The 12,448-nt window shown below is 37.2% G+C and overlaps 1 protein-coding gene across 1 annotated transcript in view; it reads left to right on the top strand.

Moving 5' to 3' along the window:
- Positions 1 to 11,920, top strand: part of LOC111157364 (cadherin 8) — a 448,629-nt gene extending 436,709 nt beyond the window's left edge. The window contains exons 11-12 of the mRNA XM_022518712.1: positions 9,495 to 9,746; positions 11,106 to 11,920. Of these exons, the coding sequence (XP_022374420.1) occupies positions 9,495 to 9,746; positions 11,106 to 11,599 (746 nt within the window). The 3' untranslated portion in view covers positions 11,600 to 11,920. The remainder of the gene's footprint in view (positions 1 to 9,494; positions 9,747 to 11,105) is intronic.
- Positions 11,921 to 12,448: the final 528 nt, after the last annotated feature.

Genomic DNA, 12,448 nt, shown 5'->3' with positions numbered 1-12,448 from the left:
GGAGCCCGATGTGGGACTCGATCCCAGGACGCTGGGATCATGACCTGAGCCGAAGGCAGCTGCTTAACCAACTGAGCCACCCAGGCGTCCCTGGTGTGCACTTCTTTAACATGGTGGTGGTTCATGTATGTTGGGTTTCTGAGATGGTACTTCAGAAACTCTTCCCCTCAGTCTTCTCTATTTGAATCTAAACATTCTTAGTTTATTGCTCATGTTACATGATAAGCGTTATGCCCAGATTAAGACTTCAAAACCATGAGTATTTCTCTAAAATTTCCATATAGACTCAGCCTATATATCCTTTCCAACAGCCTAAAACCGAACCTTCTCATGGACTTATTCTGAATCATATATAGTTCTCTAATTCCCTATGACAAAATAACATGAAAGGAAATAAATACGAGGCCCACAAAATGTGGCTAATGATTACCTAGTCTTTCATTCACTTAACAAATATTTGCTAAGTACTCATTATGCATCTTAAATTGGTTGTTACTTAGAATTTCCTCAGTTTATGTCTGCATCCCCAGGGTCTATCACATCCCTATTACTATGTTACTTTTTTGTAATAAGTGCTTCGATGAAAATATAATTTTTTTTTAGAAGATTGCATAACAAGTCTGGGGCACCTGGGTGGCTCAGTCAGTTAAGCATCTGCCTTTGACTCAGGTCATGATCCCACAGTCTTGGGATAGAGTCCCACATCAGGCTCCCTACTCAGGAGGGAGCTTGCTTCTCCTTCTCCCTCTGCCTGCCGTCTATCTACATGTGCTCACTCTCTCCCTCTGTCAAATAAATGAATGAATGAATGAATGAATGAATAAATAAATAAATAAATAAATAAATAAATAAACGAATATCTTAAATAAAAAAGATTGCATGACAAATCTATCTGGGCAACTTGGGTGCAGTTAATAAAGGAAGTGATCCATAAAAAGAAAAAAAGGCATTTAAGCACAGACATAAAGAATGACATAAATATTCATTCAAGTTAGGGCTAAGGAAGAGTAGACAGATTATCAGGCAGAAGAAAGAGTAATGTAAGTGCCGAGGGGTGAAGATCCTTGACTCATAAAATGCCAGGATGGTTAGAACATAGAGGCTTGGTAGGACAGGAAGCAGGAGAATGAGGCAGGGGCTAGAAGCTGCAAGTCACATGGGAAGAAAAAAATCTAATACAGAAATTCTAAATGGACTTAGCACGCTTCTAATGTACAGTGAGTTGATCACTTCCTTAAAACTGAAACATTCCAAATAAAAGTGGATAAAACAACCTGACCAAAGTTGTTATGAAGATCTTCACTCTGTGTCAAGTCCTGTGCTGAAGGCTGAGAACAGAGCCTTGACTAAGGCTAGTCTCCCAAGGGGGTTACACTCTAGTGAGATAATACATGCATTTTACTGAGTATTATCTATTCTCTCTACAAGGTCAAAACCATTGCATAAAAATTCTAAGACCTTAATTTTAAGATGGCTGTTTTTGATACAGCCTCTAACAATTTTTAGTAAATCTCTAACAAATCTGGAGGAAAGAAATGGCAACTGAGCATATAAGTGAATATATTTATTTATAATGAATCTGTTATTAGAATCTGAAAGGAATTTCATGCATAATGGCATAATGTAATGTACTGCCTGAAATTAAGCAAGCCTAATACACCTACTATTTATCTGGTCCCTATTTTACTATTTATTTGGAATAGACCTTGTTTTACTCAGCCAAGGAGTAAGGAACCCAGGGATACCACTATTTTGGGAATACTGTCATTCGAAATAGGCCTCTGCTGTTGGTCCACTTTAACACCCCACCAAAAACATTCCTTCAACATTCAGTCATAAGCAGAAACAAATGGGTTTGGAATATGAAGCAAGATTCTGGAAACGGAGTCCTTCATCCTCCTTGGCATAATGCTCAGAAGCAAAACATTCCAGGAGGAAGAGAAAATGGGAAAATCCTTAACTGGAGGAAATATAGAGAATACAAATATTTGACTATTTAACTAAGAATATCAAACAACCAGGTGATAAGGTTAAGATATGTTGCTGCCATCTCAATGCAGCACAAAGGCATGAGATGGGACAGCAACTAGACATTGCTTTCCACCTGGATATTGGTCCTCCCTCCAGAAAGCCAAATGCTTCTGTTCCACACTTTTCTTAAATAGATCTTGGCATAACCCCCTTGTTCCCCTTCCCAAACCTTGTTTTCATAAACTCAATTTCAAGAGATTTAAATTTAAAAAATCACGACATACATGTCTATGGGCTTTCAGTGATCACTCTTTTTTCCTCATAGATTTTCCAGTTTTAGAAAATGTGTTTTCTCCAGTAAGTCATTATCAGGATGTACTCTTCTGTTAGCTCAAAAGGAAAAAGTAAATGCAGTAAGTGCAAAAATCAGGAGCAGAAGACATGAGGATAGAATAGGTTGCAGTGCAGAAGCAAGACGCAGAAAGTGGAAATGCATGAAAATATGAAGGACTGAAAAGGTTTTCATTGTTTTATTTTTTATTTTTAAAAAATTTATGTATTTATTTGACACAGAGAGAGAGACAGCAAGAGAGGGAACACAAGCTGGGGGAGTGGGAGAGGGAAAGCAGGCTTCCCACCCAGCAGGGAGCCCGATGTGGGGCTCCATCCCAGGACCCTGGGATCATGACCTGAGTCAAAGGCAGATGCCCAACCGACTGAGCCACCCAGGCGCCCCTGAAAGGAAGGTTTTAAAATAATACTATAGTGTAACTGAATCCAGGTTTAGAGGCACTGAACAACTATCCTTTATATAACCGCCTTTTCCCTTTGCATCACTGGAAAAAAAAAAAAAAAAAAGAAAGAAAAGAAAAAAGTTAAGGAGACAAAAAGAGTGCAAAGTAAACAGATGATAACAAAAAGTGCCTTCCAATAAACACTATCAATCATCTTAATGTTCAAAGTCAAAAGCTGTTTTCTTTTTTGGTATCAAGAACAAGGTACAGGTGTCGCCCTAATTTCTTATGCTCAGAATTTTGTTAGAGTGTTGTTAGTATGGTACAATAAGAAAAAAATTAATATAGGCATTTTAAGACTGTAACTTTCCCTCTAAGCATTGCTTTAGCTGCATCCCTTGCATTTTGATTTGCTCTATTTTCTTTTGCATTGTCTCACAATATTTTCTAATTTCCCTTTTGACCTCTCTTTGACCCAAGGTTATTAAAGAAAGCACTGTTTAATTTCTCCATATTTGTGAGTTTCCCAAATCTCTTTCTATTACACACATCCAATTCCATTATGGTCAGAAAACATATTTTGCATGATTATCCCTTTAAATTTACTGAAGTTTATTTTACGGTCTTGCAAATTATCTACAATGCAGGATGTTCCATGTGTACTTAAGAAGGATATTATTCTGTTAATGGTGAAAGCAGTGTTGTATAGATACCTCCTAGATACAGTTGGTTTACACTATCTCTTAAGTCTTCTAACTCCTTTATTTCTGCCTAGTTGTTTTATTCATTATTGAAAGTGAGAAACGGAATATCCAGCTATTACTTTCTAATTTCTAGATATAATATCCTCAAGAAAATATTACATACTTAATGTTTTATACAATTGCTTTTTAAAAATACTTAAGAAGAAAAGGAGAAAAACTATGTATTCTATCTTTCATAATGACAAAATTACTTTTCCTGATGCTCTTTATTTTTAATGTGGATTTGAATTACCATCTGGGGTTATTCGCTTTCAGTCCAAAAAAAAGTTCCTTTAGTGTTTCTTACAAGGCATGTCTGCTGATGACAAATTCTCTCAGCTTTTGTTTACTTTCAAAGTCCCTATTTCATATTCTTTTTGTTTGTTTTGGAAAGAAAGCTTTGTTGAATATATGATCCTTGGTTGAAAGTGTTTGCTTTAAGCACTTTGAATATGTTTGTCCCATGTCCCTCTGGCCTCCATTATTTCTATAAAACTTCAGTTGTTAATCTTATGGGGGGGGTTCCTTTGTAAGTGATGAGTCAGTTTCGTCCAGCTTTAAAGTCTTTTAAAGTCCCTGTCTTTGGCTTTCAATTTTTTTTTTTTTTACCATGATACATTGTTTGTGAATCTCTTTGTGTTTACCTTCTTAGAGTTTGTTGAGATATCTAACGTTTTCAAAATTTTTTTGCAGTTGTCAGCTTTATTTTTTTTTTCTTTTCTTTCTCTCCTGATATTTTTCTTTTCTTTCTCTCCTGATATGTGTTGGCACATTAAATAGTGTCCCACTTTCTTCTTCGGCTCTGTTCTTTTTTCTTCATTTTTTTCTCTCCATTCTTCAGGCTGCATATTTTCTATCCATCTGTCTTCAAGTCCACGGATGCTTTCTTTTGCCAAATCAAATCTACTGTTTAGCCACTCTAATTAACATTTTATTTCAGTGATTTTATTTTATTTCAGTGCTTAACTCCAGAATTTCCACTGTGCTCTTTTAAAAAATAATTTCTGTCCACTGAGATTCTCTATTTGATGTGACATTATCACCATATCTTTCTGTTTTCTCTTCAATCATGGTTTATTTTAGTTTATTGAACCCATTTATAATGGCCCCTTAGAAGTCTGTTTAATCTGGTATCTGGTTGCTTTCATGAATAGTTTCTTTTGCCTTTTTTCCCCCTGGTATATGGGTTTCCTGTTTCTTCATATGTCTAGTAATCTTTGTTGGAAACTGGACATTTTAGACAATTTATTATAACAAATCTGGTTATTGGCTCCCCACCCAGAGCTTATTATTGCTATTTGCTTATTGACTGGCTGGACTATGTTCATTAAGTCTGTTTCGTCTCTGCAGTATCAAGTCACTGATACTTCACCTCAGGGGATCCCGGCCTTAGGTATGCCCACAGTCACTCTAGAATGACCCTGGTGGTTTCAGCAGGGTCTTCTATGTCTCTTTTCCTGACCATGCCCCAGGTGTTAAGCTCCACTAATTGCCAGATGATTTCTGTTTTCAATTTTGGGGCCACGCTTGCTCTAAAGACTAATCCAATCAAGTTTGCGCCCCTTATAGTGTATTTCTGTGGGTCAGTGTTGCAGATTTGTTCCGCCCAGATAGGTTCCTCCCCCATCACTGTCTCCTCCCTCCTCTGCTTGCAAAACTGTAAGCCACTGACTCTACAGGTGAGTTGGAAACTATGATGTATTTCTCTGAGTGAAGTGTTTTAGATGATGAGACCTGGTGCTGGGGGATAGTAGCTTTAAGTCTTTTTGCCTTGCCTCTTCCAGTAGGTAACCACTGCCTTACAGGCAGAGCAAGGGCAACTGAGGCCCTATATTCCCAGTGGAACCCTGCCCAGGGAGAACCTCTACTGCACAAGAACAGGCTGTGAGAAAGAAAAGAGCCCTCTCTTGGTTGCACTCACCCAAAATTTAGTTTCAACAAAAGGTATCTATGAGTAGGATGAAACTGCATCATGTCCTAGTTTCTGGCAAGACAGTCCTTTATCTACTAGCTGAGGGGAAAAGGATCCCTGTGTTCTTGGCTGAACCAGTTTATACTAGAATTTCTGACTCACAGAACTGGGAGAAGGGAAGGAGAGTGGTTTCTGCTTCATATGCCATGATCTCACACTTCTTACCAACCTTTGGTAGATTCTCTTGGATAAATGGTTCTTCATTTGCTGCTTGCCTCCAGGACCATTTCTAGTGATGTTAAATGGTTTTCCTTGTACAGTTTTCACCATTTTCACTAGGGAACAGTTCTGTGGAGGTCCTTACATTGTCTTGCTGAAGTGGAACTCTGTGATGAGACATATTTTTATAAGTAAAAAGAAAGGTTTAGAAGGTTGTTAGAATTAAAATTAATGCATAAAACAATTACACTTTAGGGGCACCTGGGTGGCTCAGTGGGTTAAAGCCTCTGCCTTCGGTTGAGGTCATGATCCCAGGGTCCTGGGATCAAGCCCCGCATCAGGCTCTCTGCTCAGTGGGGAGACTGCTTCCCCCCCCTTTCTCTCTGCCTAACTCTCTGCCTACTTGTGATCTCTGTCAAATAAATAAATAAAATCTTTTAAAAAAACAGTTTATTAAAAAAAATTATACTTCATACACCACCAAGAATGATTTGAAATTGCACTATTAAAAAGGTAATATTATCAAAGCAACAAAATATATACAGTGCCAATGATAACTCTAAAAAAAGATGTGAAATTCTTTTGTAGCTAAAATAAAAAAAATATTGACATATATTAAAGGAAATAAGGAAACTATCATCTTGAAATGGAATACTAAAGATCATAAAGATGCCAATTCTCTCAAAATTGACTATATTTTAATATAATTTCTACTCAAGTTCTTAGAGGGATTTCTGTAGAACTTGATAATCTGATTCTCTATTTCTCAGACATCAGCAAATCAATAAGAATAGCCACGATACTCTTAAAAAAGAACATGATGGGGAAAATAACCTCATAAACATCAAGATTTAGTATAAAGTTTCCATATGTAAAAAAAAAAGCATGATATTGATGGGGGAGTATAAAAACAGAGCCTTGGAACATAATAGCCCCTAAAAGATGAGGATACACAAAAATTTGATTTGTGAGACACTGAGTGTTGAAGAGCAGTGGGTAAGGGGTAAGTTCCTCAAAAAATAACCTTAGGAAAATTACCAGTACAGAAAAAAACCCCGATTCCTTACAATGACCTAAATGTGAAGATAACATTATAAAAATATTTTATGTAATTTACAATTTAAAAAATAAGGCTAGAAACACTAATCTAAAAGACATTGATAAAATGGACTTTATTAAATTAAAACTTTTATGAAGTTAAAAGAAGGCAACATAAGTTTTAAAAAAACCAACTCCAACTTTATAGAAGATGTGCAATACATAGAACAAAACGTATTTCAAATACAGGAATTTGAACTGTGTAAAACTGCTGGTATTTGTTTTTTAAATGTTTACAGTAACAGTATAAATACAGTATATTTACAGTATAAATACAGTAATAATTTCATGTGGCATAATAAAATAATTCAAGTAAGTAAATAAGAAATATAAATACCAGTCAACAATTTTTTTAAAAGAGGGGGAAGGGAAGTGAGTAGGCATAGAGGGAATTGACTTGCCTGAATGTAGCAGGTAAAATTTGGCAAAAATGTCTCACAGACTTCCTCTACTTAGTCAATAATTTTCTGTATGTAGGAGGTTAAGAACATACACAAATGCCAGCTATAGTAAAAATATGAGTTTAGTGGTAGACTCACCAATGCTTTTTTTTTTTTTTAAAGATTTTATTTATTTATTTGACAGTGAGAGGGAGACAGTGGGAGCAGGAACATGGGCAGGGGGAGTGGGAGAGGGAAAGCAGGCTTCCCGCCCAGCAGGGAGCCTGACTCGGGGCTCCATCCCAGGAACCTGGGATTATGACCTGAGCCAAAGGCAGATGCCCAACCTACTGAGCCACCCAGGTGCCTCCCACTAATGCTTTTCTAAGTACTAAAGAGAATAGGTTTCTTCGGCAGTGAGCAATATCCCTGCTGCAGTTTCTAAATTATCATTATAGATTGTTTTAAGGAGAAAATATGCAAAAATAGTTTCCCATATAAATAATGTCAGCCACAAAAAGACAAAAGCCTCATTGTAATTTTATTAATTGCATCCTGAGGAACAATTCCCATCTTCTGTTTTGAACTATAGTATACGAAATCATCCACAAATGTTCCTTGCACTAATTAACTGTACTCAAACTTGTCACACACTTTCTGAAAATAAAACATGGCTATATATTCTCTATCTGTTGTGAGATAATGTTCTCCAGTTTTTAGCTTAGTGGTGTTTCCTTCTAGGTCATGGAAATAAAGATAACTGGATCATTTGGTACATTACTGTGCAACTCTATCAGAGACCTCTTTTCGCTCTTCAAATTACTAAATAATGAGGCAAAGCCAGAAGAAGTTTAGAAAAAAATAATGTTAACACCATCTGAGTGTTTTCCTCTTTGCTTAATAGCAAGGCACTGCAGATTCACTTGTATCTCAAACAAAAGTAAATATATTTTATACATCTATTTTGGGGAATGACTATCATTTTTTTTCTGAAATTTTGATATAGCACTACATGGTACAGAAAATTTAACATTTATTTAAAGTCATTTGAGTGCAATATCTGTTCATGTAGTCGAGTGTGCTAGAAGCCAGAGGATACTGATGACCAAGAATTGGACGACAATAGCTTGGAATCTCTGCTTAATATGCAGCAGTGAGGTAGCCAGGTTTTCTAGGATCTACAAACTTGCCAATATATGAAAAAAATATCCTAACTGAAATAATCCTTTTGCCCAAATAACATTATACACATTAACTGGTATTATGTTTGTGTTTGTCTAGAATATGAGTAAGATAATATGTTCCCATTTTGAATAGATATAGGTCTTTCATTAATCAAAATGAGAAAATATTAATAATTAATCTATACAATATGACTATAGTTCATGAACTAGGCATGAATGACCACAAAAATTTATTCTGGGGATAAAACTCTGAGAACAATAAGGCTAGCATGGGTCCAGTCACTCCTCACTGACAAGTTTTACCTTGAACTGAAATGCACCCTTCAGTATTGCTTAAATGTCTTAAAGTATTGTCTAGATGACCAATATATCTTTCCATATTACTTAATACATGCAAAATATAACATCTGCTTCTTATAACTTCTCATTTTATTCTTATTTGTATAACCACTACAGGCCTTCTCTATAGAATTTTAATATATGTGGCATATCGCCTCCAATTGGCAGTAAATGGGACTCTTGTTATATCTTAGTTTAAATGCTCAAGGGCATAAATGACTCTTTCTAGGTACCCGTGGGAATCAACAAAATGCATAGTTTTGTATGCCGTGTTGTTATATAATCCCTCTCTTAATATAGAGGTTCCTCTGGGGCACCTAGGTGACTCAGTGGGTTAAGCCTGTGCCTTCGGCTCAGGTTATGATCCCAGAATCCTGGAATCGAGCCCCGCTTCAGGCTCTCTGCTCAGTGGGGAGCCTGCTTCCCCCTGTCTCTTTGCCTACCTCTCTACTTGTGATCCGTCTCTCTGTGTCAAATAAATAAATAAAATCTGTTAAAAAAAATACAGAGGTTCCTCAACATGCCTTTCATATGTGGTGAAATTCTGTCCAGTGAATTCTGCATTGTCAGGATAAATGAGAGAAAAATAAACTTATTTATGGAGATAGGAATTGATCTGTGTTTTCTGACAGTTGAAAATTATTTTTATAAAATAAATCTTCTGCATTTGCAAAGTGATGGTAAAATGTCATCGGTTCATCATGGAGCCCCATTTATTCAACATATCAGGGTGCGAATGTTTTGGTCCATGCCAGCTGGGGAAGTGGGGAGAGGGTAGGGGGAAAGAACCTGAGTGTCCAGTGAAGTTGGGATTGTCTTGAGTTTTGCGGAGGATTTATGAACTAGAAAAACAAGTGTTGTCTGGGTAGCCATTTTGAAATGATGCAAACTATTGTAATTTTCACTTTTTCCAGATAATTCCCTCAGCATTTTGGCAAAGCATAATGGATTCAACCGCCAGAAGCAAGAAGTCTATCTGTTGCCAATCATAATCAGTGATAGTGGGAATCCCCCTCTGAGTAGCACCAGCACCCTGACCATCCGGGTCTGTGGCTGCAGCAGTGACGGTGTTGTCCAGTCTTGCAATGTCGAAGCTTATGTCCTTCCGATTGGACTCAGTATGGGCGCCTTAATTGCCATATTAGCGTGCATCATTTTGCTGCTAGGTACGTATTTCCTTCATAGCTTAATGGTCATCATTTTTCTGGTTCATAAATGACTATAAAATAGGACAGCAAAGCAAACCTGAACCCCAGTCAGGGGTCAGCATTCTTTTGGGGAAAAGGTACTTTCCTGCATTTCTGCAAGCTTTGACGTCACTAAGGAGGGGTGAAGGGAAAAAAAAGTGCTGTGATAGCCAACGTCCAATTGGAAAGGACAACTTGGTGCCTTTTTCAACGCCATCACCAGTGAAGAGAGAGTATATTGGTGGTAGAAGTGGGAATGGACCTTTATGTGGTTACAACAGCATCTATTCTATAAAAAGCCCTGCAGATCTGATGTACACCAATTTACTGCAATGGGAGGCTCTCATGTATCCAAAATACTTTTTTTTTTCCTAAATAATGTACAGATTGGATTGCTGAGTCCATCCAAACACAAAGTTTGGTGAGATAAAAAGAAAACAAATAAGCAAATTTTTTTTTCAAAATTACACTGTGTTCCTCAGTTATATTCTTGATATCAACATCAAATTAAAATGAAGATTGCAAATTAAGGAGAAATTTTTTTTGTAACTTTTCTCTTAAAAATATCTATTTACGAAAATGAGATTAGAGTAGGAAGATATGCACAAGGAAAGTTAGACCTTATGCTGTCCTTAAGTAAAGACTATGTGTTATTATCTTTCCATTTGCACCTGTCCTATTCACCTAGTGTCCAGATTAACATTATTTCTAGCCATATTTTACCCCATGAAACCCATGAAGTTTGATGTGGCTTGTTTCCCTTTGCCCACCCACAGGCTTACCTTCCCAGACAGAGGAGTCCCAGCTTTCCTACAAGACAAGAAATTGTCCACGCCCATTTCATGTTCATCTTGATAATATCAATTCATCTGTGAATGAAGATTATTTGATTAGAGAGAGTCTTGAAGAGCTGATAAGACACAAAATATACTAGATATGATTAACTCTGCTCCTTTTCTTTATAGAAGAAGGGCATGGAATCAAAGGATATTAAATGGCTTGCCTGAGAGCCACAGCAAGTTAGTTATTTTATCTGTGCTGTTTTCTATTTTGTGCTATTTATTCTGGAGCTTATAACAGTATTACATGCAGCTTTCACCATGGATAGATGCAAACTTACTCTTTTAACCCAGCCTCATCACCATTTCATCCACAGAAGCAACCTGGAATCCTATGCATTCAGAATTCAATCCCCATCCTTCAGAAAGGTGTTTAACTTAATTCCCACATGAATGTTATTAAGGCAATGGCACTCTCTCTTAACATACACAATGCGGTGCTTGTGAAATTATTTGCAAGTCAAGCTAATTGTTATTTCACATTTTTTTTTGCCTACAGTCATCGTGGTGCTGTTTGTAACTCTGCGGCGACATAAAAATGAGCCCTTAATTATTAAAGATGATGAAGATGTACGAGAAAACATCATCCGCTATGACGATGAAGGAGGAGGAGAGGAAGACACGGAGGCTTTTGATATTGCGACTCTACAAAACCCCGATGGAATTAATGGATTTTTACCCCGTAAGGATATTAAACCAGATTTGCAGTTTATGCCAAGGCAAGGGCTTGCTCCTGTTCCGAACGGTGTTGATGTCGATGAATTTATAAATGTGCGTCTACATGAGGCAGATAATGACCCCACTGCCCCGCCATATGACTCCATTCAGATTTATGGTTATGAAGGCCGAGGGTCTGTGGCTGGCTCCCTCAGCTCCTTGGAGTCCACCACCTCAGACTCAGACCAGAATTTTGACTACCTCAGTGACTGGGGTCCCCGCTTTAAGAGACTGGGAGAACTCTACTCTGTTGGTGAAAGTGACAAAGAAACTTGACAGTGGATTATAAATGAATCAGTGGAACTGAGCATTCTGTAATATTCTAGGGTCACGCCCCTTAGATACAACCAATGTGGCTATTTGTTTTAGAGGCAAGTTTAGCACCAATCATCTATAAACTCAACTACATTTCAATGTTGAACCAAAAATTAATAATAAAAATAAAAAGTATATGTTAGGAGGTTATAAATCTTGTGGAGTGTGAATTAAAGTATGTGGAGTGTCTAGAAGTCTTTGGATATTTGATATTTACCTAACCACCACAGACAAAGATTGGGATCCTGGCTAATCCTTAGAGAGATGGTTTTTAAAAAAAAAGAGGAAAAAATCCAAATTAAAAGGTGCTTTCTTAGAAAAATGGACCTGCAAGAAATGTGCTGCTGATACGTGTCTTCTGCAAGGATTTTTATAAATGCAAATGGTTTTTTTCCCCTTCACCAATAAGGATCCCGCCACAAATGATAAAGCAATACTTGGTTCGCTGTACATGATGACTTTTTGGAGTTTTGGGAGGCCTCCTAGATTATACGGTACGGTGACCACACATTGTACATAACTGTTGGCCCCACTCATCAGAGACTGAAATAGCATCTTTAAATATTGTGTCGAGCCTTAAAATATTCACATGTTCGTAATCCATTCCAGGGTGGGGATTGCCAACTCAGTGGTGGGAGGAGAGAAATCCCATTCAAACAGGCTTGTTTTCTGGAAACAGGATTACTCGTTCCCTCCACTTCATCTTCTTCCACAAGGACACAAAGATAAACTGTATCACACAGTGGACTACATAAGAGACAGATGGTTTTATTGCTAGCGCGTGAATTTATTTGTTTAATCCTCGAAATA

This window comes from Enhydra lutris, unplaced genomic scaffold (assembly GCF_002288905.1).
Source record: "Enhydra lutris kenyoni isolate GAN:26980312 unplaced genomic scaffold, ASM228890v2 scaffoldscaffold54, whole genome shotgun sequence".
Taxonomy (NCBI): Eukaryota; Metazoa; Chordata; class Mammalia; order Carnivora; family Mustelidae; genus Enhydra; species Enhydra lutris.
This window is presented reverse-complemented; position numbering and strand designations above follow the sequence as displayed.